The sequence below is a fragment of the Ursus arctos genome, unplaced genomic scaffold (assembly GCF_023065955.2).
Source record: "Ursus arctos isolate Adak ecotype North America unplaced genomic scaffold, UrsArc2.0 scaffold_5, whole genome shotgun sequence".
Classification (NCBI taxonomy): Eukaryota; Metazoa; Chordata; class Mammalia; order Carnivora; family Ursidae; genus Ursus; species Ursus arctos.
Window position 1 is genome coordinate 11,971,616 of NW_026623067.1, and position 17,206 is coordinate 11,988,821.

Genomic DNA, 17,206 nt, shown 5'->3' on the forward strand with positions numbered 1-17,206 from the left:
TCCTCCATTTCTGTCTGCCCTGCTAAAAACCACAGCCTCTCCAGTTGTGTGCCCCACAGCAACACTCCCAGTGGTGGAACCCAAGGCTTGGCCTGTCTCTGCCCTTTGTGCTTCTAAATATGCTAGCCACCCCCCCTCCCCATTCTCACGTGCACGTGTACATCCACCCGCAGTTCCTGGATCCTGTTTGGGGGATGCACTAAAGTCCTTTCCCACCAGTACTGGTCTGCGAGTTTGTGCCCCATCACCAATGTGGCATGCTTTTGCGCTCCAGTGTTATTTTACCTTCCCTGCACCAGCTTATGGTGGCTCCCTCCCCTTCTGGTTATCTTTCAAAATCTGCCAGTAGATTCACAACTCCAACCTTTCTACCTCAGGACAGGTGGCATCTTTCTGCTTGTAGAGATCCAGATATATATTCATACATTTCAGGCTGACTATGTGGGTGTTCAGAATGATTTGGTAGATATGCAGCTAAATTCAGGGGGCTGGTTGAAATAGGGTCCCCTACTCCTCCGCCATCTTTTCTGTCCCCAGTATACTGCCTCTTAATTCCTGCACTAATCACCCAGAATTAGCAAAGACTCCCCAGTTTTCAGGGCTCAGTCGTTGAGAAGATTACCTTCACTTCAGATACCAACTACACTTGGGGGGATTCACCAGGACCTCCAATTGTCTGCAAATTAGAGAGGTCCTATAACCTCCTCAGGCTTCCTAATTGATTAGAATGATTCCCACGAGTCAAGAAAGTGTTATACTTACAAGTACAGTTTTATTTAAAATGATACACATAGGGTATGATCTGGAAGGGAATACACAGCTTCCATGCCTCTCCCCATGATATCAGGACACATCACCCTCCCAGAACATCAATGGAAACATCAACCAAGAGGCCTACTTGAGCACCGGTGTCTAGGGTTTTGGTTGGGGTCTCATATAAAGACATGATTTATCAAATCATTGGCCACTTGATTTATTTCAATCTCTTTCTCTTCTCCTACCTAGGTGTCCAGCTGGCCCAAAGTCCCCACCCTCTATTCACATGGTTGGTCTTTCTAGTGACCAGCCCCTGACAGGAAGCTATCTAGGATCCTGCCTGGAATCACTCATTAGCATAACTAAGTCAGCTCCCATCAGTCAGGAAATTCCCAGGATTTCTGAAGCTCTGTGCCAGGAGCCAGAGATAAGGACTAGATACACTCTTTATTATACTTCACTCTCCCTAGCATTTGGGCTGTCCATGGTTAACAGGTGAGGCATGAGTGTCATTTTCCTGGGACTCAGGCCTCTGTTCTGTGATTCTGGATTCAGATTCTGCCTGGCCTGGAGCCTGGGGCCTGGTTAGGGTGTCCTTTATGGGTCACGGAGAAGCCTCCTGCCTGGGATCCGGTGCCTTCCTCTCACTCATGATGCCAAAAACACACAAAATTAATGGCCATGGTGACTTTCAGTTTCACATCCTGGAAATGGCCGTGTTTCTTGGAAAAGCAGTCCTTAGGACTTTGATTTCACTTTCTGTTTTGCAAATGCAGGGCTCTACACTGTGATGACTGCTTCTTAACTACTTGCCAGATTCCTATGAGGGTGGAGCAGAGGCCAGAGATGATTTAAGTCCTGCCCGCTCCTCACAGGCAGTGTAAACTTTTGGGGTGAAGGTCAGCCCTTAAAGCTCTGCAGTGACCACACCAGCACACAGGACCTGTTCCAGTGAAAGGCCAGCCTGTGCAGAGGAGCGCTCCTGCTGTGGGCTGCAGGGAGCCCTTCATCCAGGCTCAGCATTTCCTGTGCTGCCAGGGAACACATTCAGAGCTCAATTCTGACACCAGAAGTCTCTTTTCCTTCAGGAGCTGGTAAGCAAGAAATCACTTTGGATTGAGTACCTGTCTAAAAATAGAATTAGAGATCTGTAGGCCTGAGGTTGGGAGAGTCTGCATGGTTGATTTTGGGTGCTGTAGACTTGGAAGGCTGAGGGGCAGGATGGCTGGTGGATGGCTGTAAGTCAGTCAGAGCATTTAACTATTTGGGACATTTTCAGAGAGCAGTTGGAGAACAAACTTTATTCCTGTGAACTGCAGAAGGAACATGCGAATGTCTGGGGTGTCATAGGGATAGGGGCTTTTCCCCCAAGAGCTTCTGGATAAGACACCCCCCATCTCATGCCTAAACACCTTTCCCTGGGGAGACAATGCATACATTATCTGTTAAAAAACAAAATACAAGTAAATAAATTTTAAAGAGCCATTAGCTTTATTAAATGATTCATGAATTAGGAGCATCTTATGTAGCAAATAGGTAGGAGCTCCACTGAGCTGTAGGAATGGAAATGTTTTAAAGGAAAAGAGGAAGGGAAAAAGAAATTATTAGCTAAGAATCAGTTGTTTTGGTCAAGATTGCTCTCCTGTGGAGAAGCGAAAGTGTCTATCAGCAAATTTCCCATGGCTGATCAGGAAATTTCTACATTGACTGGTTAACTTATACATGGCCAGGTGTGTGAAACTGTAGTTAGGTTAGGTATTTGGTCTTGGTTTAATGCAGTCAGGCCTTAACTTAAGTGGCTCCTATGGCCCTGTGACCCTGTGGCCCTGTGGAACTTCTTTTTCACAATTCCCCTCCTTTGATCAGGCTCTCAGCTTAACTTAGAGATGTGATCAAAATAGAAGGCCTTGGTGCCAACTGGAGCTACTGTTCAGTTGTTCTTGAAACTTTTGTTGATCCTTTGCCTGGTATTCACATGTCATGATGTTTTTGCTTAATCTCTGATACTGACCGGTGATGACTTCAGGTTCACAATTTTTGAATCATCCATCCTCTACATTCTTTTTCTTTTTTTCCAGTCTCATGGAGATTATTCACTTGATGGTTAGCATCTGTGAACATGCATTTAAAACTTTTGATAGCATACAGTGTACCTGGTAGATTATTATGATTTTTATAAACAGGATTATTTTTAATTATTAGAGCATACTTTGAAGGCATGGTTCCCAAGACCCAAATACTCAAAATCAAATAAGTCAGAGGAAGACCCCATGAATGGAGTCATCTTTTTAAGCCAAGTGGTTTGCTCAGTGATCTAATGTAGTTGTGTTTCAATCTCCCCAGAAGTGTCAATCTGGATGTACTAGGTGATGTTGGTCACAGTACAGACAGCTCTTTCTCAGCTACAAGATAATCAGAGGTTGCTGATTGTCAAGAAAATCTCTGGCCAGAGAGTCTAAGGATCTTTGTTGGGTAGCTATGCTCTTAGCAATGGATTTTGCATTATATTTAGGTGTTAAGGACAGGTTCCTAATCAAAATGCTATGTAAATTTACTGTTAACCAGGCAAGCATAATCCTGTCAAATAAAGCAAAAATTATTATTAAAAAAATAAATAAATAAAAATGAATGAAAAAATCTCATTAGTAATGTTTTTCTTGATTGTTGAAAAGAATATTTTGGATACATTAAGTTAAATAAAATATATTATTTAAATTAAAAAAAAAGCAAATCCTGGGTCGTGAATGTGTTCTGGTCAGCCTTTTTTAACTCAATGATATAAATCCAAGGGTGTTGGACAATGAGATGTCTTATTTTGCTTGAGAAGAGTTAGGGATATGATTAGATTTTTTTTAGCCTAAAATAAAAGGTTATTTTAAATTCTGGAGTTTATTCCCCCTTCTGAGCAACTGTCTCAGGCATACAGCTGAGGGCATTATTTTTCCAAGAGTATGCCAGAGTAAAGGAAAGGAACAAAAGGAGAAAGGGTTTCACATTTAGTTAAAATATGAAGCCCTGATCTATTGTTTTAGGTGAAAGCAGTCTACCTCAATGTTAACTACTTATCTTCCTCATCAGTTTGATTTAGAGATTTTTAATATCCGTACAGGACCAGGTGTCAGGTAAAGCCTTCTTTAGCTGTGAATTGTGTACCCAAGACTCAATACCTTCTAGTTTTGTTGCAATGTCAGTGGTTGGAAGCACTTGGTAAGATCCCTTTCAATTGAGTTCAGAAGCTGTATTTTTCTGATGACAATTCCAGAATACCGTCACCAGGCTCTAGACTATGACCAGGATCCTTTGTTTTTTTTTTTTAAAGATTTTATTTATTTATGTGACAGAGAGACAGCCAGCGAGAGAGGGAACACAGCAGGGGGAGTGGGAGAGGAAGAAGCAGGCTCATAGCGGAAGAGCCTGATGTGGGACTCGATCCCGGATCGCCAGGATCACGCCCTGAGCCAAAGGCAGACGCTTTAACGACTGCGCTACCCAGGCGCCCCTGACCAGGATCCTTTGAATTGAGATCTTGGAAGACATCTTTAACGTATTGATGACAGGCTTGATGGTAAAACATTAGGTATTTTTCCAGAGTTGGTCATACCAGCATGAGACAACAAGGGATCAGCAGAAAGTTGTATACCAATAGACGTTGGTCTGCCAGTGACTATGTTGGGGCAGGGACATCTAGTATTTTTGGCTAGTTTAAAATTTTTAAGTTTGAGAATCCCATTAGATCTTTCTATCTTACCTGATGATTAAGGGTGGTAGGGCCAGTGATGATTCCAAGAAGTTTGCAAGGTTTTTGTTAAAGGTGGTATAATTTGTCCAATGAAACGGCTGCCTCAATCACTAGAGATTATGGAAGGTATATCCCATGTGGCAAACACATTTTCTACCGGTTTCTGTGCCACTATGAGGGCATCAGATTTGGAAGGGGAAATTTTCAACCTAACTGAAAAACACACATATAATACATGAATGTATTGATAACCTGTACTAGGTGGCAGTTGGATAAAGATGAGCTGCAGCTGTTCAAAAATCCCAAAAGAGGAGGGCATCTGGGTTTGTAGTGAAACTGATAGGCAGCAATTAACACTGATGGAATTGCATTTACTTTACACCCAATAAAACATAATTCCTGACTTGAGGTTATATTATAAAGCTGAAGTGATCAAGATAATTCAATATTTATGGTAGTCTCCTTAGATAAAATGCTCAAGTCCATGTTGTACTGCACAGTAGCAGTGAAGAATGTAGATAATGGGGTGTGAAGGGACAGGACTGACTTTGTCATATTGCTGAGCAATTGACTGACCTGGAGAACTTGTAAGAGCAGGGGAGTTAGGAGGGCTGGGGAACAGGGTGTCAGAGGCATTATCAGATTTGGTAATCCAAACCCGGGTGTCAGGTCCACACCCAACTCCCTACAAAGACATTTAGATGACAAACAGCAAACCTCTGCAAAAATGTTTGATAGTTTGTCAAAAATTTAAATATATGATTCAATCATACAAAATGAGGAAGTCCTACCATTTGTAACATGGGTGTGCCTTGAAAGCATTATGCTAAATAAACTAAATCAGACAGACAGATACTACATGATCTAACTGATGGGTGGAATCTAAAAATAAAAATAAAATAAAATAAATTCATAGAAAAAGAGACCAGACTTGTGAGTTCCAGGCTCCCTGACTTGGTTGTGTGAAGGGGTTTCTTCTGTCTGTGAGCATGTTATGTATTCTGCTTGCCTATACGTTTGCCCCTAATATGGGATGGGGAAGGCTGAATGATTTTATTAGTGGTCCTGTAGGGCCAAGGCCAGCCACAACATAAGACCTGGGCTAGAGCCCTTGAATCCTTTTCCTGGTTTGTCTAAATACCATCACAACCTCCACGTGTACACATCTCACCTTGACTTCCCATGTGCTAGATTAATTGAAAACAACCCTGTCTCTTCAAAAAGTTAAAGTCCAAGACAGTAATGTTTCATCCCATATTAGAGGCTTGGTATCATGAAAATACACCTGCAGGTCTTACACTTAAAATAAACAATCTGTTAGACTCTGCTTCGTGTCCTTAGTGCCCAGGAGGTATAGGACACATTTCTACTAAATGAATGGAGCACAACATACCATTGCATACCTTTCACTTACTTGTTGATGGATAAGTTAATCTTCTTTCCTAAATCTGTCACCTGAAATGCTGAATCCAGCTCATACACACCCCTTTGAAAAGCAAGTAGAGGCTGGGGCAGGCTATACCCTTTCTCTCCGGGATGGGAATGGTAGTTTAGCACAAGCTTACACTTTTCCAGACCATTTCTGTGACTATGTAGGACCCAACCCTGGATTTTGCACATGTCTACTCACCTGAACCTGTGCTGGGCCCTATTAGACGGATTGATTCAGGCCCTACAGCCCCAGGACTGATTCTTATCCCCTGATACCTGCTCATCTTGTCCCTGCCCTGCACCTAGTACTAGAAAAATCCTACACATGAGACTTTTTAACAGTAGTGTGCCTATGTATCACTGCCAGGTCAGGGTGTGAGATGGGTAACTCTGTGAGAGTTTGCAGAATCTTCCAGGACCACTCCTGGGTGGTGAGCGTCCAAGAAACTGACCCAGAGGTTGAAGAGAGGCCATCAGCAATCAGCCCAGGGAGCAAGTGGCTCCCCCAAGCTCCCAACTTGCAGGTACTTTTCATGTTATACCTGTGATCTCCTCTATCTGAACAGGGTTTGAAGGTCCCTCAGTAAAGAAACATAGGCCTTTATAGAGGGAGCTCAGAGAGCAGATTCAACTACAGAGGGCAGTTATGCTTGCAAGGAGAACCAGACCCTATGAGCAGATCTTTCAAAGTCTTCTGAAGGAGACCAGCAATAAAAGATGCATTTCACATAAGAGCTAAGTACCCATGCAACACACATGCATGCACACACAAGAATATATCTGAACAATGATTTTACCAACAGTTTGCCTACCGCCCATTTTGATCTACTGCATCTATTCCAATGGGTAACTTTTTTGAACTCTTGTTATAATGCACCAAATAGATTTCATGACCTAAGAAGCAGAACAAAAAACACTCATTAATGGATATCCCATGCAGGATCCTATGTATTTAATGTCATGCTCAATTACCTTGAGCCATGAAGCAGGGACCAGGCTAGAAACCTAAGGCATCAAGGACTTGGGTAGTTTGAATGCAATGTAGACAAAGTCCCAAATTATCCCCATTTTATCATTATAGGGAAAGGGTGAGGGAAAAAATCAGCATATTGATTTATTCTAGGAAAGTATAATAAACACCTGCATCATCAATGGGCATGAAGCACAAAAGGACCTGGTCTGGGACCCCCTACTTGTGTTCCCTCTCTCACTGGCTGTCTCTCTCTCTCTGTCAAACAAATAAATAAAATCTTAAAAAAAAAAAAGAGTCCTCCTCACTGAGGTAAAGGATGAAGCTGGTGTCCAGCAATAGGGACAGTTTCCCCAAAGCAGATTCACATGTAAACTGTTATACATTGTCTAATGTCTGTTAGACACCTTGTCCCTAAAACCCCACCCCTAGTCCCTAAGCCACAGAAGGTCCATCCAGTGTTCCAGATAGACTCTCTCAACTCCAGGTTACCCCCAGAAATTGTCATTGTCTTACATACTACTTAGGCTCTGAAAGAATATGAATGGCAAATTCTGCTGTTCCTTTCCAATGCTGTCCCCATTGGAAGACCCCCAGTGCTATGAACATGGAGGTGATAGGCCCATTGCCTCCCCACTGGAGGGCTAGATGGGTTTGGAGCAGCCAAAGAATTTGGGTGCTAGGTTTTGTCCCTGAAGAATATCAGAGAGGGTCCCAATTGTGACCACTCACTGAAATGGATAAGCCAGTCCTCAAGCTCTCCTTCCCTGGTGTCAGGCTCCACCTTTCATGTCTTCATAGTAGCAGCGTTATTAGCCAGGTTGGTTTGTAGGAGCTTTCTCACTTACCTGCTCCAGGAAGCAGGGGGTGACTGTGATCGGACAGATATCAGTGGACTTCCTCACAACTTACCTCTCCCTGGGGAAGCGTCCAGCCCTCAGGAAGAGACAATTCCTTCTGGGATATTCCAAAACCATGTCCAGCCCAGAATCCTTCAATAGGAAGGAAGCAAGTTGGGTTGGGTTGTGGTTGTCCTAGGAAGAGCCTAGAAAGAAGGTGGGAAGTTGTGCTGGGAAGAACGGGGTTATCTTGCAGTGTTGTCTCCTCAAGTGCCTTTCCTTATCAGAGCTATGTGATTTCTGGATAAAGTTGGTGCCCTAGCAGTTGGGAAATCTGGGAGGGCCACTTTCAGATTCTATTCCTGTAATTGACTTCAGTTCTCAAAATGGTGGAGAACCAGCTTCATTTTCTCCATTCTGGAGGGTGGGGCTCCTGCAGCATCTGCCTGAAGCTTATGCAGGGTTTTTTGTGTGCCTTCAGCACAGAGGCCCAGGGGAGGATGGAGGTACTTTGAGACAAGTCTTTTTACCTTCCACCTGAGATTATTCCTCTGAGGTCAGCACCTGGACTAGTGAGAAGTCCACATTCAGCCCCTGTGAGTCTGACCCTTCAGGTGGGTGCAGACACTGCCTGCAAAGTTGTTCGTTGGGTTTGCTCAATGTGTCCAGCTCAGGAGCTAACTCACTTCCACCCATGGAGATCAGAGTCTCAGGCATTTCCTACCTTTCTACTGAGAGCTGTAATTGGCTGTCTGCATGTGCTCATCTTTATCCACAGCCAGTTGTCAAGTTCATGTGTGAGCTTGCATCTTTGCCTTGCAGTTGGTTGTACCTGGAATCTGTCTCTCTGTCCCCTGCCTCCTCCCTGAATGATTCCTCAGTCTTTCTCCCATCATAGCAGTGATTGTCTCTGTATGTCAGACAGAGAGTATTTTTCTGATGTCCCCAAAATTTATGGCAGGAGAGAGAGATTCAGGACCAACTACATACAGAAGAATATACACAGCAACAATCTGAAAGAACTGAGATATTTCTCTATTTTAAATCTTATACTTCCTCATGAAATACAATGATCACCTACACACTGAACAATCATCCCAAGAAATAGAACATTTCTAACAACTTCTGCTTCCCTCTGTGTTCTTACTCACTCTAGTTCTGTCCAGAGCCCTGAGTGACAATTTCATGCAGTACATATTTATGATTCCTTTCTTTCATTTGTGGCATTATCACTTACAGATGCATGCCTAAACAGTATGTTGTTTAGTTTTCTTGAAGCTTTATTTAAGGGAAATTTTATGGGTTCTTAATATTTAATTTCAACACGATGCTAAAAGACAAATTCCTCTCTATACAGCTGTGGTTCATTCCTTTCAACTTGTGTAGCTCAACTTATTTATCATTTCTCTGTTAATGCCTATCCTCTCCTTTTTCACAGTTATGAAGACTGCTGCTAGGAGCACACATCCACATGTCTTCTGTAATTTTTGCAGAGTGACTCTTCAGTATAGTCCTAAGGGTGGTAATGCTGAGTCCTGAAGTGCATGAAGGTACAATTTTATAAGATTCTGACATATCTTTTCTTCAAAGTGATTGTATTGATTTACATTCCCAGCAGCCGTGTTTCAGAGACTCTATCATTATACATACTCACCAATTCCCAATTTGGTCTGACTTTGGAAATTTTCCAGTTCAATAATGTATGATGTCATCTCATAGTAAGTACATAGATGTGCATTTGTCTCGTTACAAGTTAAACTGTGGTACTTTGTCTATTTTTTAAAGATTTTATTTATTTATTTATTTGAAAGAGAGAGAGATCACACACAAGGGGAGAGGGAAAGAGAAAAGCAGACTCTCCGCTGAGCAGGGAGCCCAATGTGGGGCTCGATCCCAGGATCCCAGGATCATGACCTGAGTGGAAGTCAGATGCTTAACCAACTGAGCCACCCAGGTGCCCCTATTTTCTTTTTGTACTAACATGTTTCTTTTTCTGACAAAGTTCTGTTCATGTCTTTTGCCCATGTACATGTGGGATTATTTCCCTTTTTCTAATTGATTTCTGGAATTTTTAAAATACCTTCCTTCCATTGATCCTTTGTTGACTGTATTTGTGCAAGTATCTTCTCCCGATGGGGAGATTTTAAAACTCTCTTTTTACATTCGTTTTCGTGAAGAGAAGCTCTTCACTTTAATGAAAGTATCACAGTGTTTTATACAGCTGTCATCTTGGTAATTTATAATTCATCCAGCTGCTCATGCCATCCTCTTTGGAGAAGAGAACACCATAGTCTGAAGATGCTTCTTTTTTTTTTCTTTTTTTTATGAGAAATTTGTCAGAAAATTGGGAATAAGCAGAATGTTTCCTGGTGTGTCCATTGGAAACTATGCCATCTTTAAATGCAATCTAGCCCTTCATACCATAGAGCTATTTCAAAGCTCAATGAGTTTTAGTAATTCGTAGCAACGCAAAATAATTCTTTTGTTGGGAATTTCTTCCCATCCATTCAGGCTATAACAAAATACCAAAAATTGGGTGGCTTATGAATAGAAATATACTTCACATACTTCTGGAGGATAGGAAGACCCAGATCAAGGCATCTTTGTTTCAGTGTTTTGTGAGCACTCACTTCCAAGGTGGACATTTCCGTGTCATCTCACACAGCACAATGGGCAAGCTAGCTCTCTGCGGTCTCTAAATCTAGGGTCTCTGAGGCACTAATCTACTCATGATCACTCTACCCTCAAGACTAAGGCACCATCCACAAATCCACCTATTAATACCAGAGCTTTGAGCTTATGAATTTAGTGGAGGACACAAACATCCAGTTCATAGCAGTCATATAGATAAAAATCTGTCTATAGAGGTTCAGAGTCAAGAGTGCTAACCATTACACTATGGAACTGCCACTATCTGTGGAAGTTCAATTGAATTCCCACCCTCACCTTAAAATACAGCATCCTTGTTCCATTTCAATATACTTGAAATAAAATTTTCTCTTTTTGAGATTCTCCATGTAACAAGTAATATCATCTGCCTATTTCCTTCATAAGTAAGCTGATAAATAAAATATTTAACACATTTATTTTGTATTTCTTTGGGAGTCATGATTCTCCCTCTTTTGAAAATTTTCCGTGGAGGACTTGCAAGATGGGGATGAGCATTGAGCACGCCCTTACTGGTGAAAGCATACTAGTAGTCCCTGACAACCTTATGGGTATAAATATTTTTAAAATCACAGTTTCCTCACTCATAGTGAGTGATAAAAGGCCTCATTAGTACTCTAGTAATGATTTCCTTGAATTGCCATGATTTAATCAGATAACTATATTTCAAGACTGTGCAGAATTGAATAGGGATGATTAGAGCTCTTATCTACTTCCTCTGCCACTTTATGTCACATGATCTAAATCCAACCCAAATTCTCCCATGAGGTGACACAAATGGACATTAAGCTGCCATAAGGCAATTATTACCATGAGGACTATGTGCTTGGCTATCACCCTTATAGAACACACATCCTGGTGGGCTTTTCTCTGGTACCTGCCTCTCCCAAAAGACAAGTCCTGCCCATATTTGCTGCAAGGGATGGGAGGTGAGCTATGTCTACAATTCTTCCATGCTCCCCAATGTGCTGGCCTCACTGATTCTTTCTGCAGAATGGAAATGTGTTGAGCTCTATATTGAGATTTTAGGAAAAGCAGACTGTCTGCATTAGTTTCTCATTGCTGTGTAAAAAATTAGCATAAATTTAGCAGCTTAAGACAACGACCCAGATTTATTGGCTTATGCTTCCAGAGAGAGCTGTCCAAAATGAATCTTAAATGAGCTAAAATCAAGGTGTCAAGGGGTGATAGGTATTAAGGAGGGCACTTATCGTTATGAGCACTGTGTGTTATATGTATGATGAATCACTAAATTCTACTCCTGAAATTAATACTACACTATATGTTAACTATAATTTAAATTAAAAAACTTGAAAGTTAGAATAAAATAAAATAATAAAATAAAATAAATCAAATCAAATCAAGGTGTCAGCAAGGTTGATTCCTTCCATAGGCTCCAGGAGACAATCCATTTCTTTGTCTTCTCCAGCATTTGAAAGCTGCCTGAATTCCTTAGTTTGTGGTTCTTATTACACCTTTTTGGATCTTCACTCCAACATTGCTTCCATTGTCTCATCTCCTTTCCTTCCTTTTGTCTTGCCTCCTTCTAAGGTCCCCTGTTACTATGCTGAGCCTATTTGGGTAATCCAAGAAAATCTTTTCATATGAAGATCCTGAACTTCATCACACCAGCAAAGTGCCTTTTGCTATACACGGTAGCACATTCACAGGCTCCAAGGTTCAGGATGTGAACATCTTTGAGTACTATTATTCTGTATTTCACAGGTCCTGACTTTTGTGACATAGGAAACATCAGAGTAGACAACAGTAGTTTCTACTGTAGCATGAAAACAAAATTCATCAGGAAAAATAATTCAGAGTAACATTAGTAAGTGTGACAGAATGGGAATGGGGTGTTGAGACCTGTGCATTTCCTCAGCTGACACTATGTGTCTGTTCTGTTGCTCCATTTGTCTTCTTAATTCACTTTCCTTTTTCCACAGATGTTCCACAGTTAACCAGCATGGATCAGTTCATATCTGACTTCCTGGTAGAAAAGAATTTTCAGCAATTGGCCACCAACTTTGTCCCTCATTACACCACATTAGTCAGTAAGGTAGGGGGGATCATCTCTCCAGAAAATCTTGGTAGAATTCAAGCAGCCCTTAAAGAGGCCAACCTAAAAGATGTGGCTGACATAATTGAGGAATCACTTAAGGCAGCAGAGAATGCTCCCCTGGATGTGGCTGTGATTGGAGAATCTGGCACTGGGAAGTCCAGTTTCATCAATGCCCTGCGAGGAGTTAGTTATGAAGAGGAGGGTTTTGCAGGTGTTGGTGTTGTGGAGACCACCATGAAGAAAACGCCCTATCAACATCCCAAATATCCTAATGTGACCTTCTGGGACCTGCCTGGAACTGGAACCCCCAATTTCCATCCACATGAATATCTAGAAATGGTGGAATTTGCTACCTATGACTTCTTCATCATTATTTCTTCCTCTCGGTTTACCCTCAATGACGCTTTGCTGGCTCAAAATATCAAGGAGATAGGCAAGAAGTTCTACTTTGTTAGAACCAAGGTGGACAATGATTTATATAATGAGAAGAAAAGCAAACCCACATCTTTCAAAAGGGAGGGAGTGCTTCAGCGGATACGAGACAACTGTCTGGCTAACCTCAGCCACATTGGAGTGCCTGAGCCACGCATCTTCTTGGTCTCCAACTTTGACCTGGATGACTTTGATTTCCCAATACTGGAAGAGACCCTGCTGAACGAGCTTCCTGTTCATAAGCGCTACACCTTTGTGCTCCTGTTGCCCAATTTGTCTGATGCTTCCATTGAGATGAAGAGAGCTTTCCTCAAGGAGAAGATCTGGCTGGATGCCCTGAAATCATCTGCTTTGAGCTTCATCCCCTTCATGGCCTGCTTTAATGGCTTTGATTTGCCCCAGCAGGAAAAGTGCTTGAACCTTTACCGGAGCCATTTTGGTTTGGATGAGAACTCAGTCAAAGGGATTGCGGAGAAGCTGAGCATGTCTTTGGAGGATATCAAGAGTTTCACCAAATCCTTGACTATCCAGTTCCTTATGCAGGATGACAGCATAGCAGACAAGGCCATGAAGTGTGCTGAATGCTATTGCTCAGTAAATGGAGGCTTGCCATCCACTCTCTTTCAGTTTTTTAAAATCTACTTTCTGCACTTGAAATTCATCAATACAGTGGCTGATGATGCTAAAATTCTCTTGCATAAAACTTTAAAGAGCTTAAGTCTCAGAAGATGACAGAGAGATGGCTCGGAATGCCTAACTGAATAACAAATGGGCCTCAGCTCTCGTGTTCTGTCGGTGGGGGTGGGGTCCTCTTCCACCTACCAACAAGGCCAGATCTTTCCTAAAGTGGAGAGAATGTCTCTCCATTGGACAAAAGCATTACTCCATATTGATACTCCACTGCTATGCAAAGGTGATTTAACCATGACCTCTTTCTGCATTCCCTGGGCTATATTGCTGAAATTATGACATAAAATTCACCCCATAGTTTTCATTAATCTCCATGTGTTATGAAGTAGTTTGCATTTGCTCAGATAATAAACATTTGGTAACAATCAAGATAACTGTTTTCCATTGGCTTTTCATGAATGATTTTCTCCAGCCAACAGATCAATACCCTCTTCACCAGAGTAAGGGCAATCCAAGACTACGAGCACATATCTAAATGAATAATTTAGTGTGTAGTGGAACACTACAGCAGGGAGGAGTAAGTTGAAAGAGGATTAGGGAAATGTTCTAGGATGTCATATTTTCAGATACTACAGGGGCACAAAGGGAAGGGAACAAAGTCAAAGTTTATATTTCTAAGACTTTACAAACATTAGATGGGATGAGAGACATGTGAACAGGACACAGTGAGGGACAGGAGATATGAGAGAGTGAAGCTGTGTTAGGAATGAGAGTGGAAAGCAAAGTTCAATTAGGCAAGTTGGAAGAATAATGTGCTTTGCTTTCACCCAAATTTTCACATCAGACTTGTGAAATGGGATCAGCAAAAATCAACAATACCTGCCTCAAGGCTCAAGGATTGTTATTCCTGCTATTACTCTAATTGAGATTTTCCCACTTCTTCCCCATCACTGGTATAGGGTAGATAGATCCTTTATGGTGTAGCGGGTATACATGGGGGAGGCTGGACTCAGATTCTTTATATCTCTGAAGGCTCACCCCAGAGAGTGGAGAGCACAGATGTAAAGAGGAGAGCACTACTGGCCCACAATTTCTCAACTACTGCTTGCCCCCTACTGCTCAATGGAAGTCTGCAGGAGGGCAAAAAGGAGTCAGAAAGGGAGAAAGTGAATGATTATGCTATTTTGTGCATAACACATATGTGAAATATTCAATGGTAAGGAACTCTTGACCCTCTTGTATGGCCACATTGCACTTAACAATTTTTGTTCCTTAGATTTTCACATGCACTCCCAGTGCAGAATTCATACTAGTAGGATCCAGGCTGCTTACCATCTTGCCACCAAATCCCATCTATTCTTATAAAGAGCATGGACAGTGAACAAATGCTCCATCTTTTTCATCTCATCAACCAGATGTGGCTGGCACTGGTCTTACACAACCTTCCCCTCCTCCAGAAGTCATGACCTTTTCAAGATGGGCCTTTTTTTTTCTTTTCAATTCAGTGGTCTTAAATTAAGACAGAAAAAGAAAAATCCAAAGGGTCCTTATGGGTCCTTTGGAGAAGACACTTGTGATGAGATGAGAGTTATCAAATATTTACAGATATGGGGTTTATTTTAAAGTTCCTTTTTTTTTTTCTAGATGAGACAGGAAAATGAATCTTTCACTGTGGAAAGAAAGAACTCAGAACAAGTTGGAAGTAGGAGAATAAGTTTGAGTGCTTTTGTTTTATCAGACTCATCCTAAGGTCAACAAGGGTGTTCATGTGCCTGGTTGGCATACATAAAAGGCCTACATGATTCCCCTGGCAGTGCAAAGTGTGAAAGAGGGAACTATTAAGAGGGTAGAGAGGTGTTAGGGCCTGGGAAGAAGAGAGCGAGCTGTGAGGTGTCTGTAATCCAAGACGTGTGAGCCCAGTCAATCAATGATAGTATTCAATTTTGGGTCCTTCTCATGTTACCCTGCAAGATTCAGTCAGTCTCTGTCTGAGGGGGCTTCTGAAGCTCCTCCAGGAGGCACCATGATGATTGGCCATCATTTTAAGCATCTGGGTTGAGCCCCGTCATTCAGCAGCCCTCAATAAGATCTCATTGTGACTTAAATTTTTTATACCCCCTGTGACTTCCCCGTGAATGCAAAACTCCCTTTCCTGACATAAATTTGGAGGTAGTGACTCAGATCACCAGGAGGATGGTGTTGTTAAGAAAGGGAAACCCCTCACCCTTGATTTTCCATGCTCCTGTCTGAAGGTATCTTATAGTTTTCTTACCAGCTGGGTCAGTGGTAATACAGTCCGTGTCCTAATTTCTGTCCAGCTCAGGGGCTGTGAGATGACATATTGATTCTCTGAAGTAGGACATTGTTGGAGCAGGTGATGTGAAAAGTCCAGCTCCCAGGTCAGCTGGGCTTCTCTCTCCTACTCTAGCAGCTCTAAGTCAACAAAGCAAGGGACAAATGAGATCACTTTCAGGGGAATGTCATCAAGAAAGAGGGAGATAAATTTTAGTGATCTTTGTTGGGATGCCTTTTCTCCTGCATAATTGTAATGACAGAGAACTTTTATTGAAAGCTAATTGTGGACCAAGTTACTTCTATCATATTTGACCCTCACAGCAAGTTGAGGTGTGGCACATTTATCACCTACTTTTTTCAAATGCAGCCCAGATTATTTAGTCACTTGCCAAAAGTCTAAAAGGTGGGTCATGAGGAAAGGGGGATTGGTCCAGACTCTCCTTTTGTCACTTGCTCTTTGTGACTTTTTCTTTGGGTATTCAAACCAAAGTCCCAGTTGCACCTCTATCCACATTTGAAGGTTCCCATCTGGATCACAATGTACCTGATACCTTGACCTCAGCTCAGATGCTACACAGGTTAGATGCTTCCCCCAGAACAATAAGACTTTATTAATGAAAACAGCAACAACAAAACCAACTGTGTGCTAATCTGAGAAAAAGGTAAGAAGAAAGGTTGCTACTCTACACAATGAAGAATAGAAAGCTTACCAACAGGCAGTATGGTGAGATGTTATGGTCAAGGGCTTTGACACACAATCCAGTTGTTCTCATTTACTTTCTCACTTGTTCATTCAGCATTAATTAAATAGTCACAACATGTGAAGATCTAGAGCTCCTTCAGCAGCCCTCAGCTCATTTCCAAATGAGTTTACAGATATTGCAGGGAATAAAAAGAACCAAGTCCCTGTCCACATTGGATTTACTTCATAGGGGAGAAATAGAAGAAACTGGAGAAAGTGAAAGGTGACAGAGTCAGGTTGTACTGGTGCTATGAAGAAGAAAAAAGAAGAATATGTAGAAAAGGAGGATATTTCAAATTGGTGCTTAGGGAAGTCCTCTCTGAAGACCTGGTAGTTGAGCAGAGACACAAAATGTGCATATATGGAGGCGGGGTGTCCCAGGTGGAGGGAACAGTAAATGTTAAGTCCATGAAAATGCAAGGAGCTTGCCATGTCCATTGACTACCTGGTGGGCACTGGGGTGCCGTAGTGTGAAAAATGGAGAGTGGTAGGAAAGGAAGGCTTCAAGTAATCAGGGACCAAGTGATGTAGGACACTGGAGCGCATGGTATTTGCTTCAGAATTTATTTTAACTATGATGGAAACCACCAAAGGAAGGGCACGAACTTATTTAATCATTGGAAGGAGTTTGGCAGGTAGATTATTA

At 41.9% G+C, this 17,206-nt stretch overlaps 1 protein-coding gene across 4 annotated transcripts; it reads left to right on the forward strand.

Moving 5' to 3' along the window:
* The first annotated feature begins 1,522 nt into the window (after positions 1–1,522).
* LOC113261541 (interferon-gamma-inducible GTPase 10-like) lies at positions 1,523–13,952 on the forward strand. Of its 4 annotated transcripts, XM_048221189.2 has the most exons (5): positions 1,523–1,850; positions 6,333–6,450; positions 8,217–8,349; positions 9,174–9,285; positions 12,346–13,952. In XM_048221189.2, exons 4-5 carry the CDS (start codon positions 9,261–9,263, stop codon positions 13,623–13,625), a joined length of 1,305 nt encoding a protein of 434 aa, XP_048077146.1. In that variant the 5' UTR covers positions 1,523–1,850; positions 6,333–6,450; positions 8,217–8,349; positions 9,174–9,260; the 3' UTR covers positions 13,626–13,952. The 4 variants fall into 4 exon arrangements, with proteins under 4 accessions (XP_048077146.1, XP_026363483.1, XP_044243236.1 ...); XM_044387301.3 differs by lacking the exon at positions 6,333–6,450 and having other exon boundaries at positions 1,582–1,850; XM_026507695.4 differs by lacking the exons at positions 6,333–6,450; positions 8,217–8,349 and having other exon boundaries at positions 1,582–1,850.
* Positions 13,953–17,206: the final 3,254 nt, after the last annotated feature.

Coding starts and splice junctions, on each gene's coding strand:
- LOC113261541 (XM_048221189.2), top strand. CDS start 9,261: ATGCTGAGTCCTGAAGTGCATGAAG. Junction 9,286..12,345: donor GAGTCCTGAAGTGCATGAAG/GTACAATTTTAT, acceptor CTTTTTCCACAG/ATGTTCCACAGTTAACCAGC.